At 37.7% G+C, this 19,559-nt stretch overlaps 1 protein-coding gene across 14 annotated transcripts in view; it reads left to right on the top strand.

Moving 5' to 3' along the window:
- The window catches only part of PTPRM (protein tyrosine phosphatase, receptor type M), a 462,428-nt gene that overhangs the window by 307,637 nt on the left and 135,232 nt on the right, over positions 1–19,559 (top strand). For 10 of the 14 annotated variants that reach the window (XM_021385884.1, XM_021385881.1, XM_021385879.1 and 7 more), the window contains 2 exons: positions 469–601; positions 7,928–7,957. In XM_021385884.1, coding sequence (XP_021241559.1) covers positions 469–601; positions 7,928–7,957 — 163 coding nt within the window. The remainder of the gene's footprint in view (positions 1–468; positions 602–7,927; positions 7,958–19,559) is intronic. The other 4 variants (XM_021385886.1, XM_021385885.1, XM_021385882.1 and 1 more) reach the window with 1 other exon arrangement.

The following is a 19,559-nucleotide window of genomic DNA, read 5'->3' as shown; positions in this document are numbered from 1 at the left end:
TGGTAAATGAGCTTATCTCACTTTTCCAGGTGTTTAAGCTAATATATTATGGAATTACAGCTTCATTTATGAAAAATAATTGAGGAAAATGTTCCAGCAAATCAAATTTGGATAAAGGCTTAGGATAGTTATTGTGTTGTAAGTTTCTAAATGGCAGAAAGAAAGGGGAGCCAGAAGAGATAATGAAAACATAGAAATTTGTGAATCTGTGAAAAGGCTCTACCAAAAGGGTCAGGATTGGCTGTGATATCCCACCTGCGTTGTGGTCTAACAAAATGTCAGGAATCTATATGAAGAGCTATATTCTGGTCAATGCATATGAAAGCAGGATTTTCTTTCTAGAAAGATCACGTGTTGGTATCTGTTGGCTCTGGTTAAGATTAACAACATCAGTGAGTTAAATGTATAAAAATGGAAAGAGTAACATCCTTATTCTTTTTCTCTCTCCTCCTTTTACTGATTCCATAGGGGCTGCCACTCGAAAACCAGACCCAGAGCCTGAGAAGCAGACCGACCATACTGTTAAAATTGCTGGAGTCATTGCAGGCATCTTGCTGTTTGTCATTATATTTCTGGGGGTTGTGCTGGTAATGAAGAAAAGGTGAGTGATTAGTAGATATTTTCTATGTACATGTTCATATCACAGCATCTCCTACAACAGTGCTCAGTCTGATATTGGCATAAATATCTAGTCACCTTAGTGCCCCTTGTCACAATTTAGGAAATAGTGCTCCCTCGTATCCCTCAAAGCTTTGTTGAGATTTTATAAAACCACAACATCTGTTCCTTTCTACAGCATTGTCTATGAATTAATATTTGTGGCTTCGTTATAAAAGAAAAACAACTCAAGGTTAATGATTCTAGCACTTTATGCATTAGTACTGCATGATGGACTCTAATAATAGAACAGCATCTCTCACCGAAAAGGGTGAGTTTCCACTATATCCAGCAGATCAGCTCAAAGTTAGATATAATTTCATTTTTGAACATAAAAGAAAGCCTCAGTCAGGAGCTAGAGCTAAGGTAATTTGTGCTAAGAATAGGATCTGTATTGCTCTACATAAACTTCATTCCTTGAAAACAAATGAAAATGTGATGTTGCTGAATGTTTCCAAATGTCGGTTCAGTGCAGACATACATTGAGATTGTTTTGCTTTGAAAATCATATGAAAACTGCTGTAACATTAGAAATGTAAGGCTTTAAAGTCTGCTTGCTTTTTTCAACATTGTAAAAGGGGGAAAAAAAGGGATAAAATATCTTGCTGCAGGGGGAGGTGACATGCGTAAGGGGAAAAAAAATCCTCATGATGATAGAAGTCAAGATTGGGTGAAATTCATTAGCAGACAGGGTCATGGCTTTAAGTTATATCTTGAGAGATTAGATTTGTAGCCATAGAGGTGGAGTTGAGGATGAGTGTGAGCTGTGCAGACGCCTGAGTCGCTAATTCTCCATCGATATCTATCCTACTGTCCCAAACCCTTCTTTTTGCCATTCACCTGGTATTATCCCCTTTTCTTCCTTTGCAAGCAGTCTTGTCCTGATTCTGCTCATCCCAAGACTGTGATTTAATTGTATGATAACTAGTTTGGCAGATATGAGGTAGTCCAAACCCCTGAGCTGCCTGAAATTCTTTGAGAATCTAAACAGAGAAGGTGCACAGGGAGGGGGGCAGCTGCTTGGCAGTGCCCCAGGGCAGGCAACACAAGTAGCTGCTTGTCCCTTTCCTTGGAGGCAGAAGTGGGTCCGTGAGGTACAGGGAGCAAAAAGTGAGCTGTGGCCAGGGCAGAGGGCTATGTCACAACAAGGGATGGGGAAAGCTATCAAAAGTTAGTTTGCAGAAGAGACAAAGGCTTAAGCCCTAGAGTAAGTCTGACTGGGGCAAAATAGACCCTATAACCCCAAATCTCAACAAACCACAGTGCAGCAGAGTTGAAGTTTGTTCTCATTTTTCAATATCTTTTTTTCTTCCCACTTCTGATTCCTTGCATCGTTCGTACCTTCCACTTTAACAGTTGAACTCCCATAGTTCTCCCTAGGGCTAGAGGTAACACTTGGCATGCAGTGAGGAAGGCTTCTCGCATTGTTTGGCCAGTCCTTCATGTATTTCCTGACCAGCATTTATCATTCTCTGTCTGCCTCTTCTGAGTCTCCTTAAGTATCTGCATCAAAGTTAGAAGATATTTGAACGCAAGGCACAAGTTCTTCTTTGTCTCCAAGGGTGAGAATTGGAAAATGATCCAAATGGGTTGTCAGGGCCTGTGACTGAATGAATGCTCTACCGACTCCTGCTTCACTCTCTAGGGAAGAGCTCTTTGATAATCTAATTGTTAGAGGCAGGGAAGGTTTGAATCCTAAGTGTTTGGATGTTAATGCAGAAGGGTGCTTGATTCCTTCTGTCTACCACAGTGCAGTAATTACAACTCATAATAATTGTGTTGTTAGGAAGAAAGTGCATTATGTGAGCTTCTTCAGGGTTTGAAATAAATCTGCTTGTGAAGAAATGAAACTATTGAAAGTACAAGTCCAAGAACTCTTGTTACCAAATATGCACAATTCCATTGCATATGATACCAATAAATTTAACATGTCCCAGAATCATGCTGCAGCCTTGAATGAAACAAACTGTAAAATGAGTTGAGGTGAATATTAACAAGTAAGAATGGTTCATCTGTGTAACAGGATGTGACTAGGCTTTAATGAGAGTATCAGGAGACAGGTATATTGTGTCCCAGACCTCTAAAGCAGATGCTGTAGCATAGAAGGTCTTGAATACATTTATGCTCACAATTTAAACAAAAAATGAACCAATTATTCAATAGATTGCTATTGGTGCATTAATTCATTATGCTGCTGAGAGCCCCTATGGTTTCACCTTGGTTCAGTTACTATGTATACATAATGCATTTGAAGAAAATGCGTAAATCATCCCAAAGGCTTATTATAACTGCATTGTTTTTGCAGTTTTACAATACTTTAGGTGCTACTTTATGAAACAATCTTTTCAGTGTAGCATATCATTTGACTACAGCAGTTTGTCATTTTATTTCATATACTTTATCAGGAGCTTTACTGGAGTGAAGAACTGATCAGAAAGTAAAATAGCAACTTGGACCTCAATGGCAACTTTCCTCTGAGAACCACTTTCCTTACTGCATTGTTATGAGCAGACTCTTAGTGCTACAATGCTAGGATTTACCATGCCAAATCTAAATGCTCAGAAACTTGCTGTGGTTGCAATTGGCAGCAATGTTGTATTCACATTCCATTATCCAATGGCATGTGCTGTTATTCATCCTTTCACTGAAATGGGTCCTTGTAGACACACCTCAGGGATGGGATGCCATCCGGAGACCTACACAGGCTCAAGCAGCGCACCCAGGAAAACCTCATGAAGTTCAGCAAAGCCAGGCTCAACATCTTGCACATGGGTCACAGCAGTCTCCACTATCAATACAAGCTGGGGGACAAAAGGATAGAGCACAGCCCTGCTGAAAAGGAGATGGGTGATGGCAAGCTGGACATAGATCTCAGTAGATTAAATTTGCTGTCTCTGAGGCTTCAAGTGGTTAACTAACTTCATTTCAAACCATTTTTTTCAGCTGTCAAAGGATTGGGAAAGCTTTTGCATTGTATGTTGTAACCATGTCTTTGCCCAACATAGGCCTTTACTAGTCACTTAATGTAAGCCAGCAAACAGTCTTTGTGTGTTTGTAGTCAAGCACCACAGACTTTCAACAAACCAACTTCTTTGGCATTAATTCTATAGTTAAAAGACGGGACTAATGCTCAAAGCAAAATTTTCAATGCAACACGGATACGCTTTGCATATGGTTCCTGTCATACAGCTGTATCTAGGAAAGTTCTACAAACACCACTAGTTGTTAGTCATCATTATTTATTACATTATATAATGGTCTTCTGAAGTAGTTACATTGTAAACTGAGTCACAGAGAGATTAGGCAACCTAACTGTTCAGTGCATGATGTGGAGTCACTGTTGAGGGTAGAAATAGCACGGACACTAACACATTTGCTGTAAGGGCACTCACTCTTTGACTACAGCAAACCAAATTTGTGTGCCTGTCACCTGAGTTGGGATAAGACTGTTAGGACTTTATTGGTTTTTCCCTCCATTTGATTGTTTGGAGCTCTTTATCTGTTCTGTTATCTTTTTTCATTCAACCACTTTCCCGCATAAAGATTTCCTGTAAAGTAAACTAGCAGTCTACAAGCTATTCCTGATACTAATATGGTCATATCAATAAGATTATTCTTCCCTCTGAAGTCAGAGTAAAACTGGGAGGCTTTCCTCTTCCCATCGTTGGGCTCTAAATCTCTCATGTAGGAGTTCACACAAAGTCAATGGAAACCAATAACACATGGTACCAGAATGTTACTTGGCTGTAGAAGTGATTTTTATACCTGATCCTGAATGTAAAATTTCAGGCAGGACCCTTGACCTCTACCAGTCTTCAATACACCTGCTAAACAATTCATAAGAAATAAATAAATAATGCAGCAGGTTCACCTTTTTGTCAACTTAAAGTAGAGCAGTGAAAATTAGAGAACTGTTCCTGCAGCCTTTGTAAAAGCAATGGCAGTTAAATCAAGACTTTGAAAAATCAGAACCTTATTTTATTCTTTTCTCTCTTTTTTTTTTTTTTTTGTAGATTTTCTTTTATATTCTATTTCAGCCAGCTTGGAAAAAAAAAAAAAGTAGAAGTTGAAAAGTTAGATCTATTGGTCCAAGGTTTGCTTAAAAATATATGTCTTTGGGGTGGCAGTTTCTTTCAGGGCTCCTTCTTGCTCCTGCAGTGGTAGTGCAATAAGCAAGCAGTTATTAAAATTTTATGTTGGCTTCTGCTTCAGTTGTAGAATGGAGTCTGTCTGATCATGGTTTTTCTCCATAAAGCGATTATTTTCTTGTGCCTGTCTTTACTTTCCAAGCGTCCCTATGTCTGAGCCTTCCAGTAGCTTCCAATGTGTGTAACTGTGGCATCTGTTTAATGCAGAGTCCCTGGTTCTTGGCAGTGGGTAAGGAATACTTTTGTATGCAGTGGAGCTGGGCAGGGAATGCATTGGTCTAATTCCCTGGTAGTAAATCAGGCTGTTCAGCTGTACACCTTTGCCAACAATTTCAAGCAGTTAGGATGGAAATTGGAGATAATAGAACTGAAGGAAAACTCCAGTTTTCTCCAAGTGCCCCCCTGTTTTTTCCCTCAAGGCCAGCTACAAAAGAGAGACGATGAAAGAAATCAGTGTGGAAATTACACCGTTCGAGAAGTTTCTTCATGTAGTAGGTCAATCCTCCTTCAACCGGCTCCATTATTTTCATAACATTTTACAGTGAGGCCTTATTCTACAAGTAATATTTATGAAATGTAGTTAGGTCGTCAGTTCTGAAGGATGTAAAAGAGCTTTATTTTTTCACTGTACATAGGAACAGTTTATTGACATAAAATAATCACTTCAGTGGAAAGTGACTTAAAAGCTATTGGTTCCTTGAGCAGAAGAGCATTTGGCCAAGGTTGGCCAAATTATTTGGGTCTCATTCTTCTACAGGAAGAGACTTCTCTGCATTTTTTCATAGTTATGGTGAGGATACACTTTGTATACATTATGTAGGAAGTAAAATGGAACTTTACCACAGTTCTTTAAAATGCTAAATCTGTTCAGTTAGGAATGGTGCTTTTACATACGACCTGAGAATTTGTGAATCTAAAACTTAGTAGAACTAAAATTTTGTTTCCTGCAGGTTTCACGTATAGTTCCTTGCTGTTTTTTTGTTTACATGCTTTTTTCCCATTACCTATTATTCTTGAGAATTAAAAACTACAGTGTTGTTTTTCCAGGACTTTCATATGGAAAATCTCACAATTGTAGCAATCTAAAAATAACTGGAGCTTGAAACTTGTAATTCTTCTCATCTTGTACAAATTTTTAATGGGACATTTTCATATAAAGTTAAGCTCCTGGATTTTCAATACGTTTCAGCGTATTTTCAATATATTTCAGCATAATTCATCTCTATAACATATTTGGCAGAATTCTGCCTGTAAGTACCACCACTGCTTCTCTGATTAATTGTATTTATTGTTGTTTCTCAAATTATTATACATCTTTTAGAAGTATGAGAACATTTGTACTAATTACACTAAATCTCTGCAACTGCAACATATGGCAAGAAATAGTGTTGGCAATGTCATGAGATTCTAAATGAGAGCGAGAGAATGAATAATTCTGAAAAGAAGGGCAGGGGGATATAACTGAAAGTGAACAACGTATGAAAGTAACACCTTGCTAATAGAACAGGTAGCTTGAACTGCTTTGGTAGGACCTGATTCTGTGTTTCTTACTGAAGGCAGAGTAATATGTACTGGTGGAAGAAGTGTACAGATGTTTCTGCAGCTTTTCCTTTAGTTTGTACTTAGACATCTTTTAAAACTCATTTTTAACAGGTGTACATTTTTGCAGTTTGCCACGTGATTAAATATTCACTATCTAGCCTCTTGTGTTTGAACAATACTGTTTCATCAGAAAAATGGGAATAAAAACTGGGAAACATTTCTAACGGCATCTTCACACAAAGAAGATGAGAGAGAAAATTTGATGAAAGCCTAGTTTTCAAAGGGATGCCTGAAGCATGTAGCTAGAGGCAAGTTAACATTAGTTATAGGCCTTTGCAAGGCCTGTTTACATGTTTCCCTCTGTAGTCAAAGGCTGTATGTATGTGCTTAAAAATTACAAATGCCTACATAGTTCATTTCAGTCTTTTATCTTACCAACATGTGAATGCTGCTTGACATAAAGCTCTGAAATGTTGTAAGATCTCAAGCCTGTTTTTAATTACAGTCAATATATGGAATTCATTTGGGTTGGATCTTAGCCCTTCTCGAGCATTGCAGTCCTACTTGCAGGAGACTTATAACTGAGGGAGAGAGAGATGTAAAGCAGAAAAGCATAGCTGGAGGGCAGGTATACTTTGTGCTTATGCAGTGCATGTCTGGGTGGAGGGTCTGGCAATGTGAGAGATAACGCAGGAAAGACTGGCGAGGTGACTGTTTCTCAGGATGGTGGTGCTACATCTCCAACTTCTTTGTGACGTTCACATTGATGGAAATAACAGAGATACAGGATCAGTTCTTATTTTTTCTTTTGCCATATGGAGAAATATCAATAAAATAATTTTAGCCAATAAGGATATAGCCGTTCTGCTTCTGTGATAATAAGGGAAATTTTCACTCAGTGTGAGGTAACTTAAAGGCAGTTGGAATAACAATTATGGATATAACTGTAGACAGAAAGCACCTCAAAGTAAGTTCTTCTTCAGATTTTAATTAGTTATTAAAAGAGCTGAAAGTTATTTCTCTGTCACTGTTGATTTTCCTCTGTGGAAACAAGTCCTAATCCTGTCAATGGCACAACTGATTTCTTTGGGTAAAGGACAGGGTATCCAAAAATTCTTTTGTATTATGACAGGAAGAGAAGCTATATACTACGTACTCTGGAATTCCTTGTGGTTAAAATTCTAACATACAGAGATTTTATATCCGTATTCTTAATCCAGTTGACATGTAAATTGAAGGCGTTTTATCACTTCATTTGGGAGAGTTTGTATTATATGCAGAGATAAGTATACTTTAAATGTCTAACATTACTTAGTGGATGTGCACTGAAGTGATTTGATTTAACAGTTGGAGATGTGTTATGTATTGTACTGTTTAAAGTTTTTTGGAGATGGATATGCCATCTATCTGTTCCAGGCATGTTGCATGATACGCCCAGATAAGCATTCTTGCTACCTTCCATTTGTGTCACCAGTTCTGGTCTCAATTTCATCTTGATTTTTCATACATTAATATTTGGCTTTTCTTTCCTTCCATTTCATCTTTTCCACCACTGCCTAATCCTTCCACCATCATGGCAGAAGAAGCTATCACTCCTACACTTACTACCTGTAAGTAACTCCTTTGACATCAGAGACGCACTTTCTGCCATGTTGTTCCATGCATAAGTAGTGAATGCTATTATTGAAAGTTCCTTTATGAAAGCTTTTAAAAAGTTTTACCGAGATGGAAAGATAAAAACAACATGGTCAGTAATGTAATGAAGTATTTAGTTGTACAGAAGTTTCTATGCCTGATACTGTACATTGGGGTCATTTGAATACTTACACAATGAATCTTCTCAGTTAAAATAGTAGCTATCAATATCTCTACTATGCCTATGAGAAATTTTAATGCCAAACTAACAGTTTTTAGAATTTATTTAGCTGTTTCTTTCTTATTTGTTATGATGAAATTATAGCATTGGTTAGCCATGTGCAAGCATTTCCATTTGTTGTTGTGTACACATTATTACTTTTTCATGAATAATGATCATGCATAATAGTTACTGATACTGGGGTGGATTTAAAAGTAGTGAGCGCTAAAAAATGAGGGCAAGATGAAACATAACTTTCAGTAAGTAAAGTATCATTTTTGATGCAGTCCTGAGTAATACCATCATATGGTTCTTTATTTACCCAAAGCCTTTGCTTCATTCCCCTGAATGAGAAGGGTTCTTCTGTGAAGTTAGCAAATCTTTTTCAGAAGTTGTTCACCTTTTCTCACTTTCCAGGTAGAAGGAACAGACAATAGTTTGGGTTTAGCAAAACAATTAGGGGTCTTGCTTAATTGCAAAGTGAGATGCTTGTTTAATCTTGTTGGCCAGCAGCTGAAACCAGCTGTGTAATAGATAAGTCTTCTTGAAAGTTCGGCTTTAAAAGTCATAGGAAACTATAAGATAATTTCATATAGTTACTGAAGGTGAAATGTTACTTGCATGAGACAAACTGTTGATCTGTTCTTCAGGTACATATGCTAGTCAAATGCTATTGAAAAGAACAAATCTCGGTTTTGTTTTTATTTAAAGGTAATATGAAGTTACTCTTGCTCCTTCTTTTAGTTGCTCTCTAAACTTCTTAAATAAACATTTTTTAATTAATACATTGAAAATGCTTCAAGCGTTCCTTTATGGAACTTAAGAAATTGTTTATTAATTTTTTCAAAGTTGAAAACTTAGCAAGCAGAACCATTCTTCACATGAATTAAAGCAGCTAAAATTTAAACCTCTTAGCTGAAATTCCCTGAGACTTCTGGATATATTGAAACTGCTCCTTTTCTTTGTAATTCAGATTTCATATTATGTTACTTGACACTCTACAGATGGTGCATTTTTTAAACTGTTCTTTAAAGCACTGTATTAATGTGAAGGTCAGAAAAAATTCTCTCTTCCATACGTACAGTTTTTCAAAATTTGTTTCTGTTGCTGAGATGAAAAAAACGTATTTCCCATGAAATAGGCCTTCAGAAAAACATTCAGTTGGGACCATCTAACCATTGTTTTTAAAATGTCAGAATAGTCTAATATTGCAAGTCATCTAGTGTGTAGTCACAACAACTAAATGTATTAAGTTAATATTTTAACATGATTCATGTCTTAAGGCTAAGTCAAAAAAAAATGAAACAAATGAAACATTAAATGAAGCGCTGTTTCATTATTCAGAGAAACTGGAGTATACCTTTTTCTTCTCTTTCTCCACTGATAGTGGAAAATGTGTGAATTGAAATGTTTCTGTAAGTTACACAAAGAGTTTTTTCTCCAGTTTTGCATTCACAGAGGCTGTTAATAGATGGAATAGGGTTGGTCTTTATTTGGGATACTCTCACAGTGGCTTCAAGAGAAGACCTGTTAGTCTGATACAAATTTAGGGACTTCGTCATCAGGGTAATGAACTCTTCTAAAAGAAACTGTGATCTTGACTGTGTGTTGTTTTGCTCCCCAGCTGGAGAAAGAAGGGAAGTAAAAGCCTGTGAAAGAACAGATGAGACAGCCCACAATATGAGGAAATATTTTGAACCAAATTCTACACCTGTTTACTCAGCATGCAATTTCACTGAAATTGGTGGAGATCTTAGATGAATGCAGAATTCATTCCAATTTTATTATTAGCTGAGGAAGTTGCTATGGATTATAAAATGTTCTATATTTTGAGAAATATAATTTGAAGTACTCTGCTATTGCTAATTTACCACTTCTATACTGAGCATCATATTCAAATTTACTGATTAGTCATTGTAAATGCAAGCTGTGACATCCAACTGAGCATCTATGCACTGAAATAGTTACTATTGTCTTGTGTGCTGCTTTCCTTATGTGCTGTGGGCTCCTTTCCCCTCATAGACTGCAATTGCTGCCACTTCTAGATCCATCCTAAATTAAAATTAAAAAAGACAAAATTGGCAGATGCCTGGTGCTGCTGATGAATCATCAGAGGTGGACCTACAGCTGTGCATGCTTGGCAAAGAATTATTTCCATTTTCGCTTGTGTTTACTAGTTAGCCAGTCAGGAGATGTTGCAGAAAAGAAGCTGAGTACTGCTATTAAGAATATACTTCTTGTTAATGGGTGTAAGCGCCTCTGCCAGCACCCTTCCTCCCACTCTTGCTTTCCTGAGAACTGGTGCATTTTTTACCTTTCACCTCAGTCAGGTTTCTGTTGTCTGGCTGTGGTTACTCCTGTATGAGTTCTTTTGTTCTTAAGATTAGAGCAAATTTCACAGCGCTCATTAACTCTGCAGCATGTCTTCTGACTTCGCCATAGACTCCAGGTGGGGAAAAAGAAGAATGGGGACGATGTCATTAGTGATACTTGCAATGACTGGTGTTTGCAGCACGGCAGCAAGCAGTGACATGACTCTGCTTTCTCCTGACACCTTTTTTTGATGGGCATAACCCCAGAGACGTTGGCCAGAGAAAGAAAAATACATCGGTAGTTTGTTGTGTAACTGTAAATGAGACAAGCTTGTTGTTGAGGTGATGATAAGCATCCCTGTGCTGACCAGTGACCATTATCTTTGATATTTTCATTTTGACAAAGATTTACATAGAGGCTTTGTATGCTTTGGAGGATATTAATCATTATTTGTCAGGAGCTAACATAACTAGACTGATGCAAATTCAGGCGTGGAGAGTACTTCTGTCTGAGTTTACTCATGGCACTGGCCACTGATAGTTTGGGGAATTCAACATACCCCAGATTCCAGGGCAGGTATTACAGATTTGAACTTCACGTTGCTTTCAAAAAAAGAGGCTTTATTACCTTGCTATGAGCAGTAGGTACACCCGGTTACCGTATGAAGTTTTGAATACAGAGTTTTGAATGTAATCTTTCATATTGTTCTTCAGTTTGAATTTGATATCAAAATGGTGTGGTATGACTGAGACTAAGTACTCATGCAACAATGGTGCTGCACAGCAGTTAGGTGCATAATGTTAGTCTATTTTTGTGCCTTATTACAAGCAATTTCAACTTGTGCTAAAGAAGGCAAATAGGAGACAGTTATTACCCAGTACTCCTAAAAATATTAATCACATTGGCATCTTAATAGTGTCAAATCTTACTGATATTGTCTGAGCCAGTACTAATCATGTAGCTAGGTGACTTAGCACAGGGATGCATGGTAGGGACATCTCCTGTATAGAAATCTCAATCCAGAAGCCTAATACAGTGTTGAAACATTACTAAAGTGAACCGCGTAGGACAAGAGCTCCTATTACCTAATATTTTTTATATGACTCAGAGTAAATTTTTCTGCAAGAATGTTAATTCTACAAACATCGAGCTTTTTCATACCAACGAAAATAAAAACGTACTCTCCTTTCCTTGTGAGTTTTGATAATTTGGGGCATGGTTTGAAATACATATTTCTTCTGTATCTGACTTAAGCTGAAGAGCCTGGGAATGTGTTCTCCGTCATCTCTGTGTCTCTTGCTTCATCAGCGGATCTTCAGTGCTGATTTCTGGATCTCTGTATGGAGACTTAATTTGAGGCTTATTTCTCCAGTGCCCATGAGGACAATGCAGTTGGCCTGGTACCGATGGCAGAAAGCACAAGGTTAGCAGATTTGCAAAATGACCTTGATAGTTAGAGTCATAAAATTTCCAGAAAATCAGTGCTGTTTAAACTCTTATCAATGATTTCTGGGTAATTCCAGGAAATAGGCAGTCATAATATTTAAAACTTAGGTATTAGTTTGAAAATACCAACAGATGTTGCAAACAGCTCTTTATTCTCAATTGGAGCTGCTTTTGGAACTAGAATAAGTTCTTCACTTTTTCTCTTCCAGGTGTAATAGAGTCCTGAACAGGAAAACACAAATGTATTGTGTGATGTGTTTGATCTATTAGACAAAGACTATGATCTCATCTGAATCTTTAAATATGCATAGTTACGTATACTTGTTTCATGTAACCCAAAATAAACCTGGATTTCTGTAATTGTCTTGTAAGCCAGACTTTAATCATTTGAGGATGTCCCCTGAGTTCTGTTGCATTTGGCAAAATCTGTAATGCCAATATGCTGTGCTCAGAGTAGCAAGGAGAGTGTTTGACCAAATCCCTGTAGATGAAAGTTACGTAAGTGGGCTATGTGCCATATGCTTTTGGAGTACATGGGCACAATATCTAGATTTCATGCAGACATACTCAGCAATCTCAGAATTAAAATTTGATTTTAATTAAAATACACCACATTATTTTTAAATCTAAAACCTGTCTGAAGTCATTATTTTTATATACTGATTCCTTGTTCCTTCTGATCCTTTTGGATCTCATTGTATTGCTTTATAGCCAAGGCTTATGCTCACATTTCTCTATAGAAAAAATTATAAATGATCTTTAACACTCAGACCACCAGGAAGTAGGTCTTTTTTTTATTAGCTCTTCCTGAAGTTTTTTGGCCCCCTCAGGGCAGTGATCTGACTAATGAAATAGCTTTCCTGAGCTGCAGCAGAGATCAGATTGCCAGAGTTACTCAAGTGGTGGACTGGACATTTTTAAGTACTCACTCCAAGTTACTGTTCCAACACCTATGATCAGGAAACCCATAGCCATTTCTGATGTTACCCAGACTTTTCAAAGCCACGCTAGCACAGCTGTGTTGAGTAAGAAACCATAACCTGTAACATGCTGCAAATGTGGATTTTTCAAAATAAGCGGGTACTACAGAGAGAATGAGGTGAGGTATCAGAAGTGATTGATTGCTGTGCTGGTCACACCATTACTTTCTGTTACTCTTCTTGCTCCCTCGGTGTCAAGCAATAAATTTGCAGGTGAGCTAAGGGTTTGGAGACTTCTCAGTCCTTAAAGGGGCGATTTCAGTTCACACCACTTGTTTTCTAAAGGTAAAAGACGTTTAGCATGAAAACCAGCGTAACAGTAGGAAACATAAAGATCTCTTGGTTCTTTCCACATTAATGAAAGATTCATCTTGTTTTTCTAAACTAGTACACAGGGACTTTAATTGAATGCTGATATCTTTTTTTTTATGAAATTGTGGATTCCGTATATTCTTGTAGGATAAGCCTGAAGGTGTATCTCAGTTTTCTGTGTAATAAGGATATGATGCACGCATTCTGGAGGGGAGAGAAAAAGGGAGTAGAGGATAGGGACAGGTATGTGTATTAAAGAAGTCACATCTGTGTTTGTGCTGTGCTTAGTCCTGTTCAGCTAGTATGACCTGTTTACCAGGGTGGACTGTTTTCTCTATAAAGTCTTGAGTTCAACTGATTCCTCAACTAGACTGTTGACATTGTTTGTAGCTCTCTAGAAGTTTGGTTCCTGAGTCAGTCATAATTTATGTCAACAAGAATCATTCTAGGCACAGAGATTTTGCTGTTTTCTTCCTTCGTTGCTGAATTAGGCTTTAAAGGGGGTATAAGGTGAATCATTGTCATTCACTTTATGACTAAAACAGAGTATTCCCTCAGGAAAAAGGTATGTTCCATGCCTTTTTTAACTCTGAAATTGCACTTCTTTCATTTAAAACATACTAGTAGAGAGATTTTCTCTGTTTTAATATTGGTATTTATTGTATAATATGGGCAATGGCATTAAAAACTTATTCTCTCTATACCTGCCTTCACTTTTCGTGTGATTGTAAAAGCGTTAACAATAACAGTAAAGAAGATACGCTGCATATGAAGACCGAAACTCGCATCATAATTTATGCTGCTAGAGGCCTTTATTTTTAAAAAAAATCGAGGTGTTAGCTTTCAAAGTGGATTAATGAAGTACTGAAATGAGCAGGAGCAGATGACTGCAAAAGGTAGGACTACAAGGAACAAGGTTAATGTTGCTTTGTATCTATCCTGGACTTGAGGAGGACCAGCAGCAGAGAAGTGCTTTATAAAAAAAAAAAAGAGTAAAAGAAATCATTCAGTGAATCTAGACTAATACTTCTTTGTTCCAGTGTAGCACAGACTTAATCACTTCTGCAATAGAGATAAGAACAACTATAACAAGGTATTCATGTCTGTTGAATGATGTCAGCACAGGGCACTGAGGTGTTATAGTCATTAGTATTACATTAACTTCTCCTGAGTTATTATATTTTTGCTTCAGCTTCTAGTCTGTAGTCTTTTATCTAACTTCTGAAGCCCATGGGTGATACTTAGCTGAAATAACTTTGTTGATCCTACCTGTAGGGAATATGGCTCGATTAATGTTAATCCATCTCAAGGTAGCATCTGTCAATCTTCTCACTTAATTTCACAATGAAGATGTTCTCATCTTGGCTCCTGTTCCTTCCTTTCCATTTGCTTCCTTACGTGCAGTATTCCTTGGGCTACTTCACACTCCCAGATCTCTGGTGTAGGGAACAATGTCCATACGTTTTCCATGGTGTCTAGCAGTCCGAAGATATCGTTCATCTCCTATTCTTTTTTCTGTCATTTTTCTTGGTCATTGTTTTTCTGCAGTGAGGTGCCTGACTCTGACCTTTAACACAAGCTTTCTTATTGTCACTAAGTTTCTACTGCCACTACTGCCCTCTGGCCCACTGCCTCCATTTGAGAGAGTCTGTGCTGGAATCCTGCCTGATCAGGGTCCTTCCTCATTTCAGAGCAATAACCCACATGCAAAACGTAGGTAATCGATTTCTGAATTTGAGACTCAAGAAAACAAAAGCAGAAAAGGAAACTGCGCAAGCTGTGCTGTGTTTGCAAATACAGCGAAGTCTGGTGTTTCATCAGTTCCATACACCCTGTTAGAAAACAGAGTATTTTTTCAAGATTTATCATAGATATTAGAATCAAAGTTCTGTTTCACTGACAAGTGTCCTAGAATGGTTTTATTGTTATTACTACTGTTATTATTAGACTGCAGTTTGCAGTGTGTGCTACAAAGGGAAAACAGTAGGACTGCCCTGCATAATTCTGGTTAGTTCCAGTCCTAGCCTAACAGCGACCGTGAAACAAATAACATGAGTTAGTACCCAGAGCAGTGCTTTGTCAGGTGTGTGCCAGCATCTACCTCCTCCTGTGAGTACTGAGCTGATGGAGCATGAGGAAGCACATTGATTTTACTTTTCAGCAGCAGAAGCTCAGGACCACTTCTGCTGAGGTTTCTCATGCAAATCATGAATCTCCAATCTGTTGGTGAGATGTGGAACCACATGGCCAGGGGTGTCTAGATTGTATGCAGTGCACCTGCAGAGTGTGTTTGCTTCTCTCTTTTCTTTGGTTCCACTCATCATGAAGACACAAGCTGGAGGTACCAGAGGCATCTCTGGTATATCTGAGAGAACCTGTGCATTTCATTGTATAGAAAAAAGAGGATTATGTGGTTTAGAGCTGTTGTGCCAGCATCTCCCAGGGCAGAGTGACAATGTGTTTTCCTCCTGTGCGATGTTAGTAGGCAGAAGTACATGTTCTAGTATGGATTTGGCCAATGTGTTTATTTGGCTGTAATAGTGTGTGCATATTGGCTGCAGAAAGTAACACATTTTAGGCAGACTAGACAGACATTTATTTTCCTTAAAAATTGGATTGTGTTCTAGGTATAAAGGAATGTATTTTGCAGTTTATGGTTCCTTTTGTCCATTGTCAATGGAAGGGTTACTTGAAAGGGACTAAAGTTCATGTCTATGCTATATTTTCAAAAGCAGCTGAAATACTGAGTGCTTTGTATTTACTCGGACTTTAAGGGGAGTTCATCATGTTTATCATACCTCATATTCTAAGGTTGTGATCCTTAAGCAGTAACATTCAGGTGTTAATGGTAATAGAAGTTTGCTTTCTGTTTACCAAACATGGAAGAGTCATGTCTGCATCTGAAAATTCTCCAGTCTAAGACTGTAGATGATATTTTCAACTGAGAAAAGAATAGAAAGTGTAAGTATGTTTGTAAACCATCAAGGATTACTGCATGCTTAAGGAAAAAAGAAAAAAGAAAAAGAAAACGCTGATTTTGGTTGTATGTCCAGTCCTAGCATGGGCTCCCAGCAGGAGTGTGTTTTTTTTCTGCTGAATAAGGTGCTTCAGTTTCAGCTGCCTTTTGCTGGAACTCAAAGAATCGTAAATGTTTTTTGAGACTGGAATACTGTGCATTCGTGCAGTGTTCTTGTCCTATTCTCTGTCCACAATGGGTTTTATCTTATTATCCACTGTCTTCCTTCCAGCATTTTTTAATTCTTTTTTCTTATTCTACTGACCATTTCTTTTTTCATCTCTTTTTTTTTGTAATTCATTATATTTGCAGTAGTTACTAACGGTCTATTGCTGGGGCTTTGAAAATACTGACCTCCAGGTTGAAACTTCCTGGTTCAAAAAAGAGGAATTTTGTCTTAAGTGAATGAAGATGATGTCGCAATGGAAGTTCCAATATAACGTTAATTATGGGAAGTATACTTGAACACCCACAGTACTGTATTTAGTGATGTCAAAATAAGATAACGCATGCTGTATTAAGAATAGCTTTTCATTTTATGATTGCCTGTTGTTCTTTGAATCATAACCTTCACTTGTTTCTTTAATTTAGGAGAAAAAGCCATTAAACATAGAGACTTCCTGAAAGCGTGTGCTGCATGAAAGCTTTAATTAAATCTACAAGTAAAGCTTTAAAAGAACAAGATTCAAATTAATTGCAACAAGGACCGTGCATTTATTTCTGTGACAGGCCTTTGCGTGTTAGAGAAGAGGCAATCTGTGTACCCTTATCTGAATTAGTAAACTCAATATCACTTTTCATTACCATGGTAGGTCATTGCCATGCGTCTTCAGTGTGACATTGTTTACATGTTAATGACCTCACAAATAGAGCTTGTTCCAAACAGCGTGCAGTAGGAGAAAGTTGTAAATCCATGAAGTGGAATAAACTGTCCCCAGCTTTCTGCATCATTGCATTTTGCGAGTTCCCTTCTAGACTGAGCTTCATAATTAGGCAGTAGTGTTATTAAGGCAAATTCAGTAAATGCAAATAGGGCGAAAGGATTTATAGCTGATTAGAGCGCACCTGAAATAAATTAATTTCTAAGCTTCATTATTAGCTGACTTTTCAATGACATGGAGTCTAGAAGTAGAAAGCATTGCTCACAAAAAGTGTTCGAAGCTTAAGTCAGTGAGTGGCAGTCCACACAGATGTACTCAGATTTACAGAGTGCTGACATACCCATGCCCACAGAAAGATTCAGCAGAACATCCTGCTGTAGTTGTTTGTGTATGATTGCTTTTGAATTAGGTGAGATTTTTAAGATTATAATTGTATTTTTCTCCCACTGTATAATGTAATGAAATCAGCATGCTCCCTCAAATCATTCCCTTAAAGAAAATGTCATATTTACATCTGGTAATTTGACTAGATGTTGGAAAACTTCACTGCTTCAAAATCTTGGACTGCTAAAACAGATAGAAAATGGTAATGCTCAGTTTGTTTTATCCACTTATGTTTGACTGTCTAAAATATCTAAAACAAGTACTGTTCAGATATCATGCTGTGTGAATTCAAGTTCGGAATGCCCTCAGTTCCTATGGACTTCAGCACCTTGCAGAATCTCGTCCCACTTTGGATGTTTCAATCATGTCTGGTCAAAAAGCCTATTTTTCTGTGGTCATATGCAGCATATACTGGATGTTGGAAGACTTTGTGGTACTGTCTGCAACAACCTTGGGAGCTGCTTTGCAGACAGAGAGTAATGGTTTCTACTTTAGTTGTTCACCTAATATGCAAAGCAAGTTTAATTATATGCTGTCCAACCCTCTCTGCTACATATTTTTCCACTCACTGGTTCTGGATGAAATACATACTTTCTATGTGCAAAGGTTACTAGTAAGTGTACAGTGCCCCTGGAAGCATTTATGGCTAATCTTGCCCTAAGCATGCATAATGCAGCTAAGTACTAATTAAAGGTTAAAGAATAGGGATCCATCTTTTCTCTTCCTGATGAATAGAAGACTGCATTCTGTGTGTGGTCAGGTGCAGATTCTACTTTCAACTGGTGAGAATTGCTAGGATGCTGCAAAACCAAACTATATCAGACTAAAATTTGAGAAACTTCATATTTTTTCACTGCACAACAAAGGACTAATAAATCACTGACTTGTGTAATGAATTAACTGTATTCTTGTATTTCATATAAATATGTAATACTGCAGAGCATACTTGTGTAGAATGTAGTTTTGATTTCATAAGAGACATTTTCTTTCGTCCTACATACTGACTTTATCAGGTCAGTTAAAAAGGTAACTGTGGTCAGTTTGTATGTTTTGCTGTCAAAAACAAGGGGGCAGAGCAATAAAGTCGCAACCAACATTATATCTCTCTCAGGTCTTAGTAATAGCTGATTAAAGTGGGTTTTGACCACTTCCAAATATTGTCATGACTGCTGCCATGAAGCATAAGAGAAATTAACGAGTCAGTGATAGAGCTATGGAAAAATGTGACTGTTCAGTGCAAGTCTGTCTTCAGTAGCAGTACAATTACCCAGAGTTTCCAGAGGTTTTGTGAACTTAGTACTTCTGCAAAACCTTTCATACCAGAATGGTTTTCAGCTTCCTACTTCTTTGAAGTCGCCGTTTCAGAAATGTGGTGTTCACTTCTTTCCTGGGGCCTGCTTCCTGCCTACAATAACAAATATTTTTTAAAATAATTTTCCATACAGGTTACGGAAAGAGCATAAGCCTAGGAACCAAAGAGTCTCTTTTTTGCCACCAAGTTAATGATGAGAGCTCTTAAACCATTGGGTGCCACATTCTACACATCTAATAAATTTTGATCGCTATTAGCAGCTACAAAGGAGAGATATCAGGACTACTGGAGATCTGATATCAGAGAGTAGACTTCATGCTTCCTTTGTCACCACTTGCACTTGAGAAAAAGTAACCTTCTTTCCAAATAGAAAGACAGTGCTGCCTGAAAATATGTTGTTAGAATGTTAGCACCTGAAAATCAATCATCGCCAGCTAAGACAGAATGAGTCTCGTATACTTGCAGAAACGTATTCTCGAATGAGCCCTTACAAAACCACCATGGGAGGTGTAAAGTCATTTCTGTGACATAAGCCGCTTTGATACTTCAGTGGCTGTAGGACTGCTTCCTTTCCCACACTAGGAGTAATCAGCACGAGCTTTACTGGTTCAACCCTTGTATATGTGGGTTATGCTTTTGACGGTAATTTATCATTATTTAAAACACAGGTACTACAGTGGTAGGTTCCTTGAGTAACAATAACTTAGCATTTC

The sequence above is a fragment of the Numida meleagris genome, chromosome 2 (genome assembly GCF_002078875.1).
Source record: "Numida meleagris isolate 19003 breed g44 Domestic line chromosome 2, NumMel1.0, whole genome shotgun sequence".
NCBI classification, from domain to species: domain Eukaryota; kingdom Metazoa; phylum Chordata; class Aves; order Galliformes; family Numididae; genus Numida; species Numida meleagris.
The sequence above is the reverse complement of the archived record's forward strand: the minus strand, read 5'-3'. Positions and strand labels throughout refer to the sequence as shown.